The sequence below is a fragment of the Mizuhopecten yessoensis genome, unplaced genomic scaffold (assembly GCF_002113885.1).
Source record: "Mizuhopecten yessoensis strain PY_sf001 unplaced genomic scaffold, ASM211388v2 scaffold3621, whole genome shotgun sequence".
Taxonomy (NCBI): Eukaryota; Metazoa; Mollusca; class Bivalvia; order Pectinida; family Pectinidae; genus Mizuhopecten; species Mizuhopecten yessoensis.
Genome location: NW_018405136.1, coordinates 807648 through 820831, shown reverse-complemented (window position 1 = coordinate 820831; position 13184 = coordinate 807648). Strand labels below are relative to the sequence as shown.

Below are 13184 nucleotides of genomic sequence, written 5' to 3'. Positions count from 1 at the left end.
ATTCGACGGTCCTATGATTAGCCCCTATAACATAACTCAGATTCATTCGACGGTCCTATGATTATCCCCTATATTAGAACTCAGATTTATTCGACAGTCCTATGAGTATCCCCTATAATATAACTCAGATTCATTCGACAGTCCTATGATTATCCCCTATAATATAACTCAGATTTATTCGACAGTCCTATGATAAGCCCCTATATTACAACTCAGATTGTATTCGGCAGTCCTAGGCTTAGCCCCTATATTACTACTCAGATTGTATTCGACAGTCCTATGCTTAGCCCCTATATTAGAACTAAGGTTGTATTCGAGGGTCATATGATTAGCCCCTATATTACTACTCAGATCGTATTCGACAGTCCTATGCTTAGCCCCTATATTAGAACTAAGGTTGTATTCGACAGTCATATGATTAGCCCCTTTATTACTACTCAGATTCCATTCGACGGTCTTATGCTTAACCCCTTTATTAGTTCTCAGATTCCGTTCGACGTCCCTATGATTAGCCCCTAAATAACTACTCAGATTGTATTCGACAGTCCTATGATTAGCCCCTATAATAAAACTCAGATTCATTCGACGGTCCAATGATTAGCCCCTATATTAGAACTCAGATTCATTCGACGGTCCTATGATTAGCCCCTATAACATAACTCAGATTCATTCGACGGTCCTATGATTAGCCCCTATATTAGAACTCAGATTTATTCGACAGTCCTATGATTATCCCCTATAATATAACTCAGATTTATTCGACAGTCCTATGATAAGCCCCTATATTACAACTCAGATTTCATTCGACAGTCCTTTGATTAGCCCCTATATTAGTACTCAGATTTATTCGACGGTCCTACGCTTAGCCCCTATTTAACTATATAGATATTTATGCCTTCTCCACATAAAACTCAACACATGTATAGAATTGAATAATGCCATCATAAGATGACAATTTATTATAATGACATCATGACACAAACTATGAAAATGATGTTTACCATCACTGTCATGTTTACTGTCAATTTACATCCTTAGTTGGGGATTCGATAGAATTACGCCACACCAACATACATATATATAAATTAAAAAAACCAAGCAATATTAAAAAGGGTGGTATGTAAGGGTGGGTTTTTCAATAAGGCAAATTTGGTATAAATTTCTTAAAAGAAGCTGCCACAAAATGGCGCCGTTGAAAATTTTCTTAAATATGAAGGAAGAGGCCTACAGCCAATCAGATTGTAGCGTGGGATGTCAGCCAATCAGAAACCTCAAAACAATGGAGGCACCAAGAAGGGGAGAGCGGCACCCTTAGGGGGCTATGTTTGTAGCAATCTTTTAACAATACTTGTCAAACAGTCTAATGCAGGGTTTATGTACATGTGTCGCGACATAAAATCAGCCATGTATATAACTTGCATTTATGCCTACTCCACATAAAACTCAACACATGTATAGAATTGTATAAGGCCATTATAAGATGACAATTTATTATAATGACATCATGACACAAACTATGAAAATGATGTTTACTGTCAATTTACATCCTTAGGTGGGGATTCGACAGAATTACGCCATAAAGTGAACAATAGAAAGCTTATTGAATTCTTATAGTTCACTTCCCCATCAAAGCTTGTTGCTGAGATTGTATTCGTTTGTAAAATTGTAAGCCCACATATTGGTACTAAGATTCCATAAATGTCGCTTAAAGTTATATTTTTTCATTTTCTGTTTTAGTTGACTGACACAATAAAGGATGCGTTCCTGAGCCAGCTACGGGACGGTTACACACTAGACAGCTTGGACAAAAGTGATGAAGTGTCTTCATCTTTCAACTACATGTTTATGACGGTAAAGTTAGAGTTTCCAAACATGTATTTATTATGCTCATATGTGCACTTGTTTTACCCCCGCGGTTCTCGTTTTGAGTACCTGCCATTAATTTGGATTTTACCTTTATTTGGATGTCGGTTGTAGTCAATGGAGCCGAAGACGCTCACCTTACCGGAGCACTTAGTCTAATACTCATTGATCTTTTTCAAAGTCTGCATGTACTTTTTTTTTTCTTCAGCTTTTCAGCTTTTGAATTAGGACTTCAGTTTCTATAGACATTTCATTTTTGTCACTCAGGCGGACAAACATGGAGAATCTTTAAAACCCTTTTCGAATGAGTAGTTTCCTGGTAAAAAAAACTATGAAATTATTTGTGATAAATCGCCTATGTTGAATAAGTGTTATACCTCAATTTTGGAAAAGACCATATTCTTCAAGAAGAATATTGTAAAGAATTTACTTTTTACATATTAGTCTGTAGGGTGTATTTATTAGAAATCGCTCAGTCTGTATTGCTTTGAAAAACTCGGTTTAATGTATATGGACACAGGTGTCCTTTGAACAAAAAGCACACCTTGGAAGGAATATACCATTGAATGAATAACCGTTATTTTCTTCGGGATAAATGGTTCAAATCCTGTTCATTTGCAATAATCCGTGAGCGCGAAATGTTCACACTGTTTTCGGGTATGCCCAATAAATTGTTCATCGTATAACCCCTAAATAGTTAAGGTTATTACTACTTAATGGTTTTTAATAAATATAGAAAACAATTTTAGTTCGTAATTGATGAATAACTGTTAATTTCTGATAAAAACAAAATAATTTTGCGCAGAACTCAACATTGCGCTATAATTCCGTTGCCGAGCAACTTCAACCAATCAGAACTTAGAATTACAAATACCGCGCCAAACACTGCGGTAAACGACGTCATAACTTTGTGCTTGTTTTGTCTAATATTGCAGTCTCGGGTTGATACTGGGTGTGATATGGAAAAAGGCATGTATTATTCTCTATGTATAAATGTAGGTATAATATCAAAGCTTGACAACGCAAGTGAAAAGATAAAAAATGAGATTTAAAAAAAAAAGTTTAATGTTTTTCCTCGTTTTGAGATCTTCCCCAGTGACAATCTCTTCCGGCTGTCGTATCTAAGGAGGAAGCGTCGATATTTTAGAATGTACCTGCTTGGTAACGAGTATGGGTCACGCTAGGTATAAAAAGCGGATTACTCGTCAAACCGGTTATCATCTGTTCAAAGTGTGTGCAAGGTGACACAAGTATACTATATAAATAGAGCACTTTCACGATTTTGATCCAACAAATGTTATCAGAACAGTTGAATAAAATGGTAATGGAACACATCAAAGATACCATTTATCGAGGAAAATTGGAAATAATAGTTAATTACGATCAATTCAAATATTCAATGCACAATCCCTGCCTCACCTTCTAAAAACGGCCATGAAAGAAATAAACATACGACTAACGCTGATGCCTACCATTTAGATATCCAAATACTGGTCAAGGACAGAAAAGACAGGTCAGCGTGAGATTCAGTATTGATCTTCAAGGAAAAGACGGATTAACGAATACTGATGTAACTTGGAGGCGCCAGTCATATGTATCTAATAATTTATATCACTTTGTTTTTATAGATGGAGTGCTGTGGTGTGAATCCGGTAACCTCGACAAGTAACGACTTCGACGGCACCCCCTGGCGGAGCGGAACTGGGTCGGCCCTAGAGCTACCTAAAGGATGCTGTATCGGTGTTACCGAGAGCACATACTCCAGCTACTCAAATGCAGCGTGTACAACAACTGTAGCTAGCGGCACATATTGGTCAACTGTAAGTGTAGCTGTTACATGTATTCGTGGACTGTATCAGCTAGTTTTCTTTAAGCACTTTTTGACATGGATATAAATTGTCCAAACTGTGTTTGTTACATTTGATTTAGTAATATCGCTGAATTACTTTCGTTTGGCTCTAACCATATTTTATCTTATGTGATTTAACAGCTGCTCAAAGAAGGAAGCAATAATAAGACAGTTGGTTAACTTATTGTACAGTTGGTGTAACTTATTGGATAGTTGGTGTAACTTATTGGGCTGTTGGTGTTTCTTATTGGGAAGTTAGTATAACTTATTGGACAGTTGCTATAACTTAATTGGACAGTTGGTGTAACTAATTGGGCAGTTGGTGTAACTTATTGGACAGTTGGTGTAATTTATTGGACAGTTGGTATAACTTATTGGGCAGTTGGTGAAGCTTATTGGACAATTGATGTTACTTATTGGATAGTTGGTGTAACTTATTGGGCAGTTGATGTAACTTATTAGACAGTTGATGTAACCTATTGGACAGTTGGTGTAACTTATTAGACAGTTGGTGTAACATATTGGACAACTGTTGTAAATTAATTGACAGTTGGTGTAACTTATTGGACAGTTGGAGTAATTTATTGGACAGTTGGTGATACATATTGGACAGTTTGTGTTACATATTGGACAGTTGGTGTAATTTATTGGGCAGTTGGTATCACTTAATTGGACAGTTGGTGTAACTTATTGGACAGTTGTTGTAACTTATTATACAGTTGGTGTAACCTATTGGACAGTTGGTGTAACTTATTTGACAGTTGGTGTAACCTATTGGACAGCTGTTGTAAATTAATTGACAGTTGGTGTAACTTATTGGACAGTTGGAGTAATTTATTGGACAGTTGGTGATACATATTGGACAGTTTTTGTTACATATTGGATAGTTGGTGTAACTTATTGGGCAGTTGGTATCACTTAATTGGACAGTTGGTGTAACTTATTGGACAGTTGTTGTAACTTATTATACAGTTGGTGTAACCTATTGGACAGTTGGTGTAACTTATTTGACAGTTGGTGTAACCTATTGGACAGCTGTTGTAAATTAATTGACAGTTGGTGTTACTTAATTGTGCAGTTGGTGTAACTTAATTGACAGTTGGTATAACTTAATTGGACAATTGGTGTAACTTATTGGAAAGTTGGTGTAACTTATTGGACAGTTGGTGTAACTAATTGGACAGTTGGTGTAACATATTAGACAGTTGGTGTAACTTAATTGACAGTTGGTGTTACTTATATGGCAGTTGGTGTAACTAATTGGGCAGTTGGTATAACTTATTGAAGAGTTGGTGTTACTTATTGGACAGTTGGTGTAACCTATTGGACAGTTGTTGTAACTTATTGGGCAGTGGGTGTGACATAATAGACAGTAGGTGTTTATTATATGGCAGTTGGTATAACTTAATTGACAGTTGGTGTTACTTATATGGCAGTTGGTGTAACTTATTGGGCAGTTGGTGTTACTTATTGGACAGTTGGTGTTACTTATTGGACAGTTGGTGTTACTTATTGGACTGTTGGTGTTACTTATTGGACAGTTGGTGTAACATATTGGACAGCTGGTGTAACGTTTTGGGCAGTTGGTGTTACTTATTGGACAGTTGGTGTTACTTATATGGCAGTTGGTGTAACTTAATTGACAGTTGATGTTACTTATATGGCAGTTGGTGTAACTAATTGGGCAGTTGGTATAACTTATTGGACAGTTGGTGTAACTTATTGGGTAGTTGGTGTTACATAATTGACAGTTGGTGTTACTTATATGGAAGTTGGTGTAACTAATTGGGCAGTTGGTATAACTTATTGGACAGTTGGTGTTACTTATTGGACAGTTGGTGTTACTTATATGGCAGTTGGTGTAACTAATTGGGCAGTTGGTATAACTTATTGGGCAGTTGGTGTAACCTATTGGACAGTTGTTGTTACTTATTGGGCAGTTGTTGTTACATAATTTTCAGTTGGTGTAACTTATATGACAGTTGGTATAACTTGATCGACAGTTGGTGTTACTTATATGGCAGTTGGTGTAACTAATTGGGCAGTTGGTGCTACTTATTGAACAGTTGGTGTAACTTATTGGGCAGTTGGTGTAACTTAATTGACAGGTGGTATCACTTATTGGGCAGTTGGTGTAACATATTGGACAGTTGGTGTAATTTATTGGACAGTTGTTGTAACTTGATTGACAGTTTGTGTTACTTATATGGCAGTTGGTGTAACTAATTGGGCAGTTGGTGTTACTTATTGGACAGTTGGTGTAACTTATTGGGCAGTTGGTGTTACTTATTGGACAGTTGGTGTAACTTTTTGGGCAGTTGGTGTAACTTAATTGACAGTTGGTATAACTTATTGGGCAGTTGGTATCACTTATTGGACAGTTGGTGTAACATATTGGACAGTTGGTGTAACTTAATTGACAGTTGGTATTACTTATATGGCAGTTGGTGTAACTAATTGAGCAGTTGGTGTTACTTATTGGACAGTTTGTGTAACTTATTGGGCAGTTGGTGTAACTTATTGGACAGTTGGTGTAACTAATTGGACAGTTGGTGTAACTTATTGGGCAGTTGGTGTAACTTAATTGTCAGTTGGTGTAACGTATTGGACATTTGGTGTAACTTATTGGACATTTGGTGTAACCTATTGGACAGTTTGTGTAACTTATTGGACAGTTGGTATAACTTATTGGACAGTTGGTGTAACCTATTGGACAGTTGGTGTAACTAAATTGACAGTTGGTGTAACTTAATTGACAGTTAGTGTAACTTATTGGGCAGTTGGTGTAACTTATTGGAAAGTTGGTGTAACTTATTGGACAGTTGGTGTAACTTATTGGACAGTTGGTGTAACTTAATTGACAGTTGGTGTAACTTATTGGACGGTTGGTGTAACTTATTGGACAGTTGGTGTTACTTATTGGACAGTTGGTGTAACTTATTGAACAGTTGGTGTAACTTAATTGACATTTGGTGTAACTTATTGGACATTTGGTGTAACTTATTGGACATTTGGTGTAACCTATTGGACAGTTGGTGTAACTTATTGGACAGTTGGTATAACTTATTGGACAGTTGGTATAACTCATTGGACAGTTGGTATAACTTACTGGACAGTTGGTATAACTCATTGGACAGTTGGTATAACTTACTGGACAGTTGGTATAACTTACTGGACAGTTGGTATAACTCATTGGACAGTTGGTATAACTTACTGGACAGTTGGTATAACTTACTGGACAGTTGGTATAACTCATTGGACAGTTGGTATAACTTACTGGACAGTTGGTATAACTTACTGGACAGTTGGTATAACTCATTGGACAGTTGGTATAACTTACTGGACAGTTGGTATAACTTACTGGACAGTTGGTATAACTCATTGGACAGTTGGTATAACTTACTGGACAGTTGGTATAACTTACTGGACAGTTGGTATAACTCATTGGACAGTTGGTATAACTTACTGGACAGTTGGTATAACTTACTGGACAGTTGGTATAACTCATTGGACAGTTGGTATAACTTACTGGACAGTTGGTATAACTTACTGGACAGTTGGTATAACTCATTGGACAGTTGGTATAACTTACTGGACAGTTGGTATAACTTACTGGACAGTTGGTATAACTCATTGGACAGTTGGTATAACTTACTGGACAGTTGGTATAACTTACTGGACAGTTGGTATAACTCATTGGACAGTTGGTATAACTTACTGGACAGTTGGTATAACTTACTGGACAGTTGGTATAACTCATTGGACAGTTGGTATAACTTACTGGACAGTTGGTATAACTTACTGGACAGTTGGTATAACTCATTGGACAGTTGGTATAACTTACTGGACAGTTGGTATAACTTACTGGACAGTTGGTATAACTCATTGGACAGTTGGTATAACTTACTGGACAGTTGGTATAACTTACTGGACAGTTGGTATAACTCATTGGACAGTTGGTATAACTTACTGGACAGTTGGTATAACTTACTGGACAGTTGGTATAACTCATTGGACAGTTGGTATAACTTACTGGACAGTTGGTATAACTTACTGGACAGTTGGTATAACTCATTGGACAGTTGGTATAACTTACTGGACAGTTGGTATAACTTACTGGACAGTTGGTATAACTCATTGGACAGTTGGTATAACTTACTGGACAGTTGGTATAACTTACTGGACAGTTGGTATAACTCATTGGACAGTTGGTATAACTTACTGGACAGTTGGTATAACTCATTGGACAGTTGGTATAACTCATTGGACAGTTGGTATAACTTACTGGACAGTTGGTATAACTCATTGGACAGTTGGTATAACTTACTGGACAGTTGGTATAACTTACTGGACAGTTGGTATAACTCATTGGACAGTTGGTATAACTTACTGGACAGTTGGTATAACTCATTGGACAGTTGGTATAACTCATTGGACAGTTGGTATAACTTACTGGACAGTTGGTATAACTCATTGGACAGTTGGTATAACTTACTGGACAGTTGGTATAACTTACTGGACAGTTGGTATAACTCATTGGACAGTTGGTATAACTTACTGGACAGTTGGTATAACTCATTGGACAGTTGGTATAACTCATTGGACAGTTGGTATAACTTACTGGACAGTTGGTATAACTCATTGGACAGTTGGTATAACTTACTGGACAGTTGGTATAACTTACTGGACAGTTGGTATAACTCATTGGACAGTTGGTATAACTTACTGGACAGTTGGTATAACTCATTGGACAGTTGGTATAACTCATTGGACAGTTGGTATAACTTACTGGACAGTTGGTATAACTCATTGGACAGTTGGTATAACTTACTGGACAGTTGGTATAACTTACTGGACAGTTGGTATAACTCATTGGACAGTTGGTATAACTTACTGGACAGTTGGTATAACTCATTGGACAGTTGGTATAACTCATTGGACAGTTGGTATAACTTACTGGACAGTTGGTATAACTCATTGGACAGTTGGTATAACTTACTGGACAGTTGGTATAACTTATTGGACAGTTGGTATAACTCATTGGACAGTTGGTATAACTTACTGGACAGTTGGTATAACTCATTGGACAGTTGGTATAACTCATTGGACAGTTGGTATAACTTACTGGACAGTTGGTATAACTCATTGGACAGTTGGTATAACTTACTGGACAGTTGGTATAACTTATTGGACAGTTGGTATAACTCATTGGACAGTTGGTATAACTTACTGGACAGTTGGTATAACTCATTGGACAGTTGGTATAACTCATTGGACAGTTGGTATAACTTACTGGACAGTTGGTATAACTCATTGGACAGTTGGTATAACTTACTGGACAGTTGGTATAACTCATTGGACAGTTGGTATAACTCATTGGACAGTTGGTATAACTTACTGGACAGTTGGTATAACTCATTGGACAGTTGGTATAACTTACTGGACAGTTGGTATAACTTACTGGACAGTTGGTATAACTCATTGGACAGTTGGTATAACTTACTGGACAGTTGGTATAACTCATTGGACAGTTGGTATAACTCATTGGACAGTTGGTATAACTTACTGGACAGTTGGTATAACTCATTGGACAGTTGGTATAACTTACTGGACAGTTGGTATAACTTACTGGACAGTTGGTATAACTCATTGGACAGTTGGTATAACTTACTGGACAGTTGGTATAACTCATTGGACAGTTGGTATAACTCATTGGACAGTTGGTATAACTTACTGGACAGTTGGTATAACTCATTGGACAGTTGGTATAACTTACTGGACAGTTGGTATAACTTATTGGACAGTTGGTATAACTCATTGGACAGTTGGTATAACTTACTGGACAGTTGGTATAACTCATTGGACAGTTGGTATAACTCATTGGACAGTTGGTATAACTTACTGGACAGTTGGTATAACTCATTGGACAGTTGGTATAACTTACTGGACAGTTGGTATAACTTATTGGACAGTTGGTATAACTCATTGGACAGTTGGTATAACTTACTGGACAGTTGGTATAACTTATTGGACAGTTGGTATAACTCATTGGACAGTTGGTATAACTTACTGGACAGTTGGTATAACTCATTGGACAGTTGGTATAACTCATTGGACAGTTGGTATAACTTACTGGACAGTTGGTATAACTCATTGGACAGTTGGTATAACTTACTGGACAGTTGGTATAACTCATTGGACAGTTGGTATAACTCATTGGACAGTTGGTATAACTTACTGGACAGTTGGTATAACTCATTGGACAGTTGGTATAACTTACTGGACAGTTGGTATAACTCATTGGACAGTTGGTATAACTCATTGGACAGTTGGTATAACTTACTGGACAGTTGGTATAACTCATTGGACAGTTGGTATAACTTACTGGACAGTTGGTATAACTCATTGGACAGTTGGTATAACTCATTGGACAGTTGGTATAACTTACTGGACAGTTGGTATAACTCATTGGACAGTTGGTATAACTTACTGGACAGTTGGTATAACTTACTGGACAGTTGGTATAACTCATTGGACAGTTGGTATAACTTACTGGACAGTTGGTATAACTCATTGGACAGTTGGTATAACTCATTGGACAGTTGGTATAACTTACTGGACAGTTGGTATAACTCATTGGACAGTTGGTATAACTTACTGGACAGTTGGTATAACTCATTGGACAGTTGGTATAACTCATTGGACAGTTGGTATAACTTACTGGACAGTTGGTATAACTCATTGGACAGTTGGTATAACTTACTGGACAGTTGGTATAACTTATTGGACAGTTGGTATAACTCATTGGACAGTTGGTATAACTTACTGGACAGTTGGTATAACTCATTGGACAGTTGGTATAACTTACTGGACAGTTGGTATAACTCATTGGACAGTTGGTATAACTTACTGGACAGTTGGTATAACTCATTGGACAGTTAGTATATCTTACTGGACAGCTCATGTAGCTTTTTGGACACTTAAGGGATCATTTCTATGTTTCAAAAATCTTTTAAAAATTCCTCTGGAATGTCATCGTTGAATTTGCAACAAATAGTCCAATAGGTATTCAAATATTAACACATGACTGTTAGTTTTAGTTTTTGATTTGATAAAATAAAACATACTTTAATAAAAAAAAAAGCGAAAACCTAATAGGCATTTTTTGTTTAGAATTTGTTCATTTGTTTCGCGAGATTGCGATTTTCATATTGTAATAAGGTGACATGTTTTAGCGAAAAAATAAAACCTGCGAGATAAGCAGGTATAAGATAATTCTTTTCTTAATTTTCTTCTCTTGTGGTCACATCTAAAATCTACGAAAATTAGATCTTGTGAAAATTGTAAATGCAAATCTGGAAAAATAAAGGACCCAAAGAAGTGTTGCATAATGACAGAAAAATACAATTATTTGTAGCTGGTACAGCCAGATTTTAAAAATATCAATATAAAAACATAACTTTCAAATTTTGCTTTTGATAATGCTTTCTTATATGGTAATTGGTTATAAAATTGTATAAATAGTGTTCAATGTTCAATGGTCGTACATGACTCATTGAAGTATTTTTTTTCAATGTATTTTTGTATTTCATTTCAGGGCTGCTATGACGCAATCATGTCCAGTTTTGGAAGCCTTTTGGATTCGATGGGATACATCCTTCTCATTGCTCTTCTGCTGCAGGTCAGTAACACAACATGTCTTTTTGCTAAAAGCATATAAAATCTCAAGATACATGTTATACCTAGAAATGTAAACAATAAACATTAATCCGAGCTTATATCCAACAAAACTAAGAGACAAACAGGATAAAAGGTAAAACAATTATCTGGAGATCCTAGCAAGAATAAAATGAAAATAAAACGGGTAACCTCATAATGGTAACCGTCTTTTTCTTCATCAAACGCATTGTAAACTAGGTCAAATCCATGTAATGTCAGCACATCTAAGCATGAACCGGGGCAGCAACAACGAATCATTATGCTACACTTTAAAGTTAGTGGCCGTTATATAAATAATGACTATCAATATCACAGGAAGAAATAATACTTTTCCCATGCAAACAATATGGCAATATCAAAAGTTCCTGTATTTTTCATCTGTAATTTATCTCACATCATGAGCGTTCAAACTGGTTCAACTGAAGTATTTTATCTTTCCTTTTATCACAATCTCTGCATCCCTCGAGTATGCCATGACATAATCAAAGGCTGTAAACGCACAACAAATTGGATGATACAAGTAGACTAAACGTGTGCTTTGATTAACATAGAAGAATCACGCGGAATCAAAACGGTAAAATTGACATGATTTGAAACTCATATGTCGCTCCACTGTAATCTACAAAGGGCATGTATCAGCCTAAAATTGTTCATTTATAATTTATTTCTTGTTTGTTTTTAACCTGAAACCAATCTGTACTGGTAGGTACATGCTATCTCGTGAAGCACTTTGTGGCCAGGAAACTTCCGTTGACCAAATAATAATAGTGTTGTTGATTATATGTGTTTATTTCGCCTTCATTTCTTTTCATAAAAAGTCCCTAAAGGAATGGTTTTCTTTTCAGAAAGAATTTATCAAAGCTATTGCCATACCAACAAAAACAGCAAAAAAAAACAAAAAAAAAACCGTTTCATATTCGTTATAACAGTTTTGGCAGTGATACGTTGATCATTAACATATTATATATATACATTTTTCTTTTTTTTAACAGCTTTTGATGGTGTTTTTCGCGTTCAACCTTTGTTGTTCCATCCTATAGAGCGAGGAATTGGGAATGAAAAAGCGAATCGTTAATGGCTAAATTACAACACCCAACTAACCTGAAGTCAAGAGTGCATGTGCTTAAATTCCAGTGAAACCCGGCGTTTTGTATTTGTAACCTGTAACTTTTGGATTTAAGAAGACATACTACTTGGAAATATAGCGAGTATTCTAACACGTCTCCAAGGATATGGTATGAACCACAAGTAAATAAGAAATGTCAAATTTATGTTATTTTTCAAACGCTTTTTTTTCATCTTCAAATCCAAGGCTTTCGCCCAGACGACATCTCTTCTCAGCACCATTGGAGTATGATATGATAAACTGAAGGTTCTACACGATCCAACTTGCGGATGTTTATCAAAAGAATTGCGCGGCTGCATAACAGTGAAATGTACCGACGTCGAAGTCCTACCACACACCTCTGTAATCTCTAAAACAAAAGTATCCGCGATTGGTCTTCATATTCCGTCTTTTCGTATTGCAGAGTTATCTGCTCTTGTGAGCCGGTTATTGATTGTTACGTCATTTTTTTGAGGAAACGACGTAATTTTCTCACACAAACTAATGACGTAGCAATCAATACCTGCTCACAAGAGCAGATAACTCTGCAATACGAAAAGACGGAATATACACGAGTCCAATTGAATAGCTTATTGCGTGCTGTCTATTTTGTCATGACATATTCAAAGAATGTAGAGTCTACATTTT

The 13184-nt window shown here is 36.4% G+C and overlaps 1 protein-coding gene across 1 annotated transcript in view; it reads left to right on the top strand.

The window, feature by feature from the left end:
* Positions 1-13003, top strand: part of LOC110447777 (CD63 antigen-like) — a 27751-nt gene extending 14748 nt beyond the window's left edge. The window contains exons 5-8 of the mRNA XM_021493681.1: positions 1738-1851; positions 3492-3683; positions 11310-11393; positions 12424-13003. Of these exons, the coding sequence (XP_021349356.1) occupies positions 1738-1851; positions 3492-3683; positions 11310-11393; positions 12424-12471 (438 nt within the window). The 3' untranslated portion in view covers positions 12472-13003. The remainder of the gene's footprint in view (positions 1-1737; positions 1852-3491; positions 3684-11309; positions 11394-12423) is intronic.
* The last annotated feature ends 181 nt before the right edge of the window (positions 13004-13184 follow it).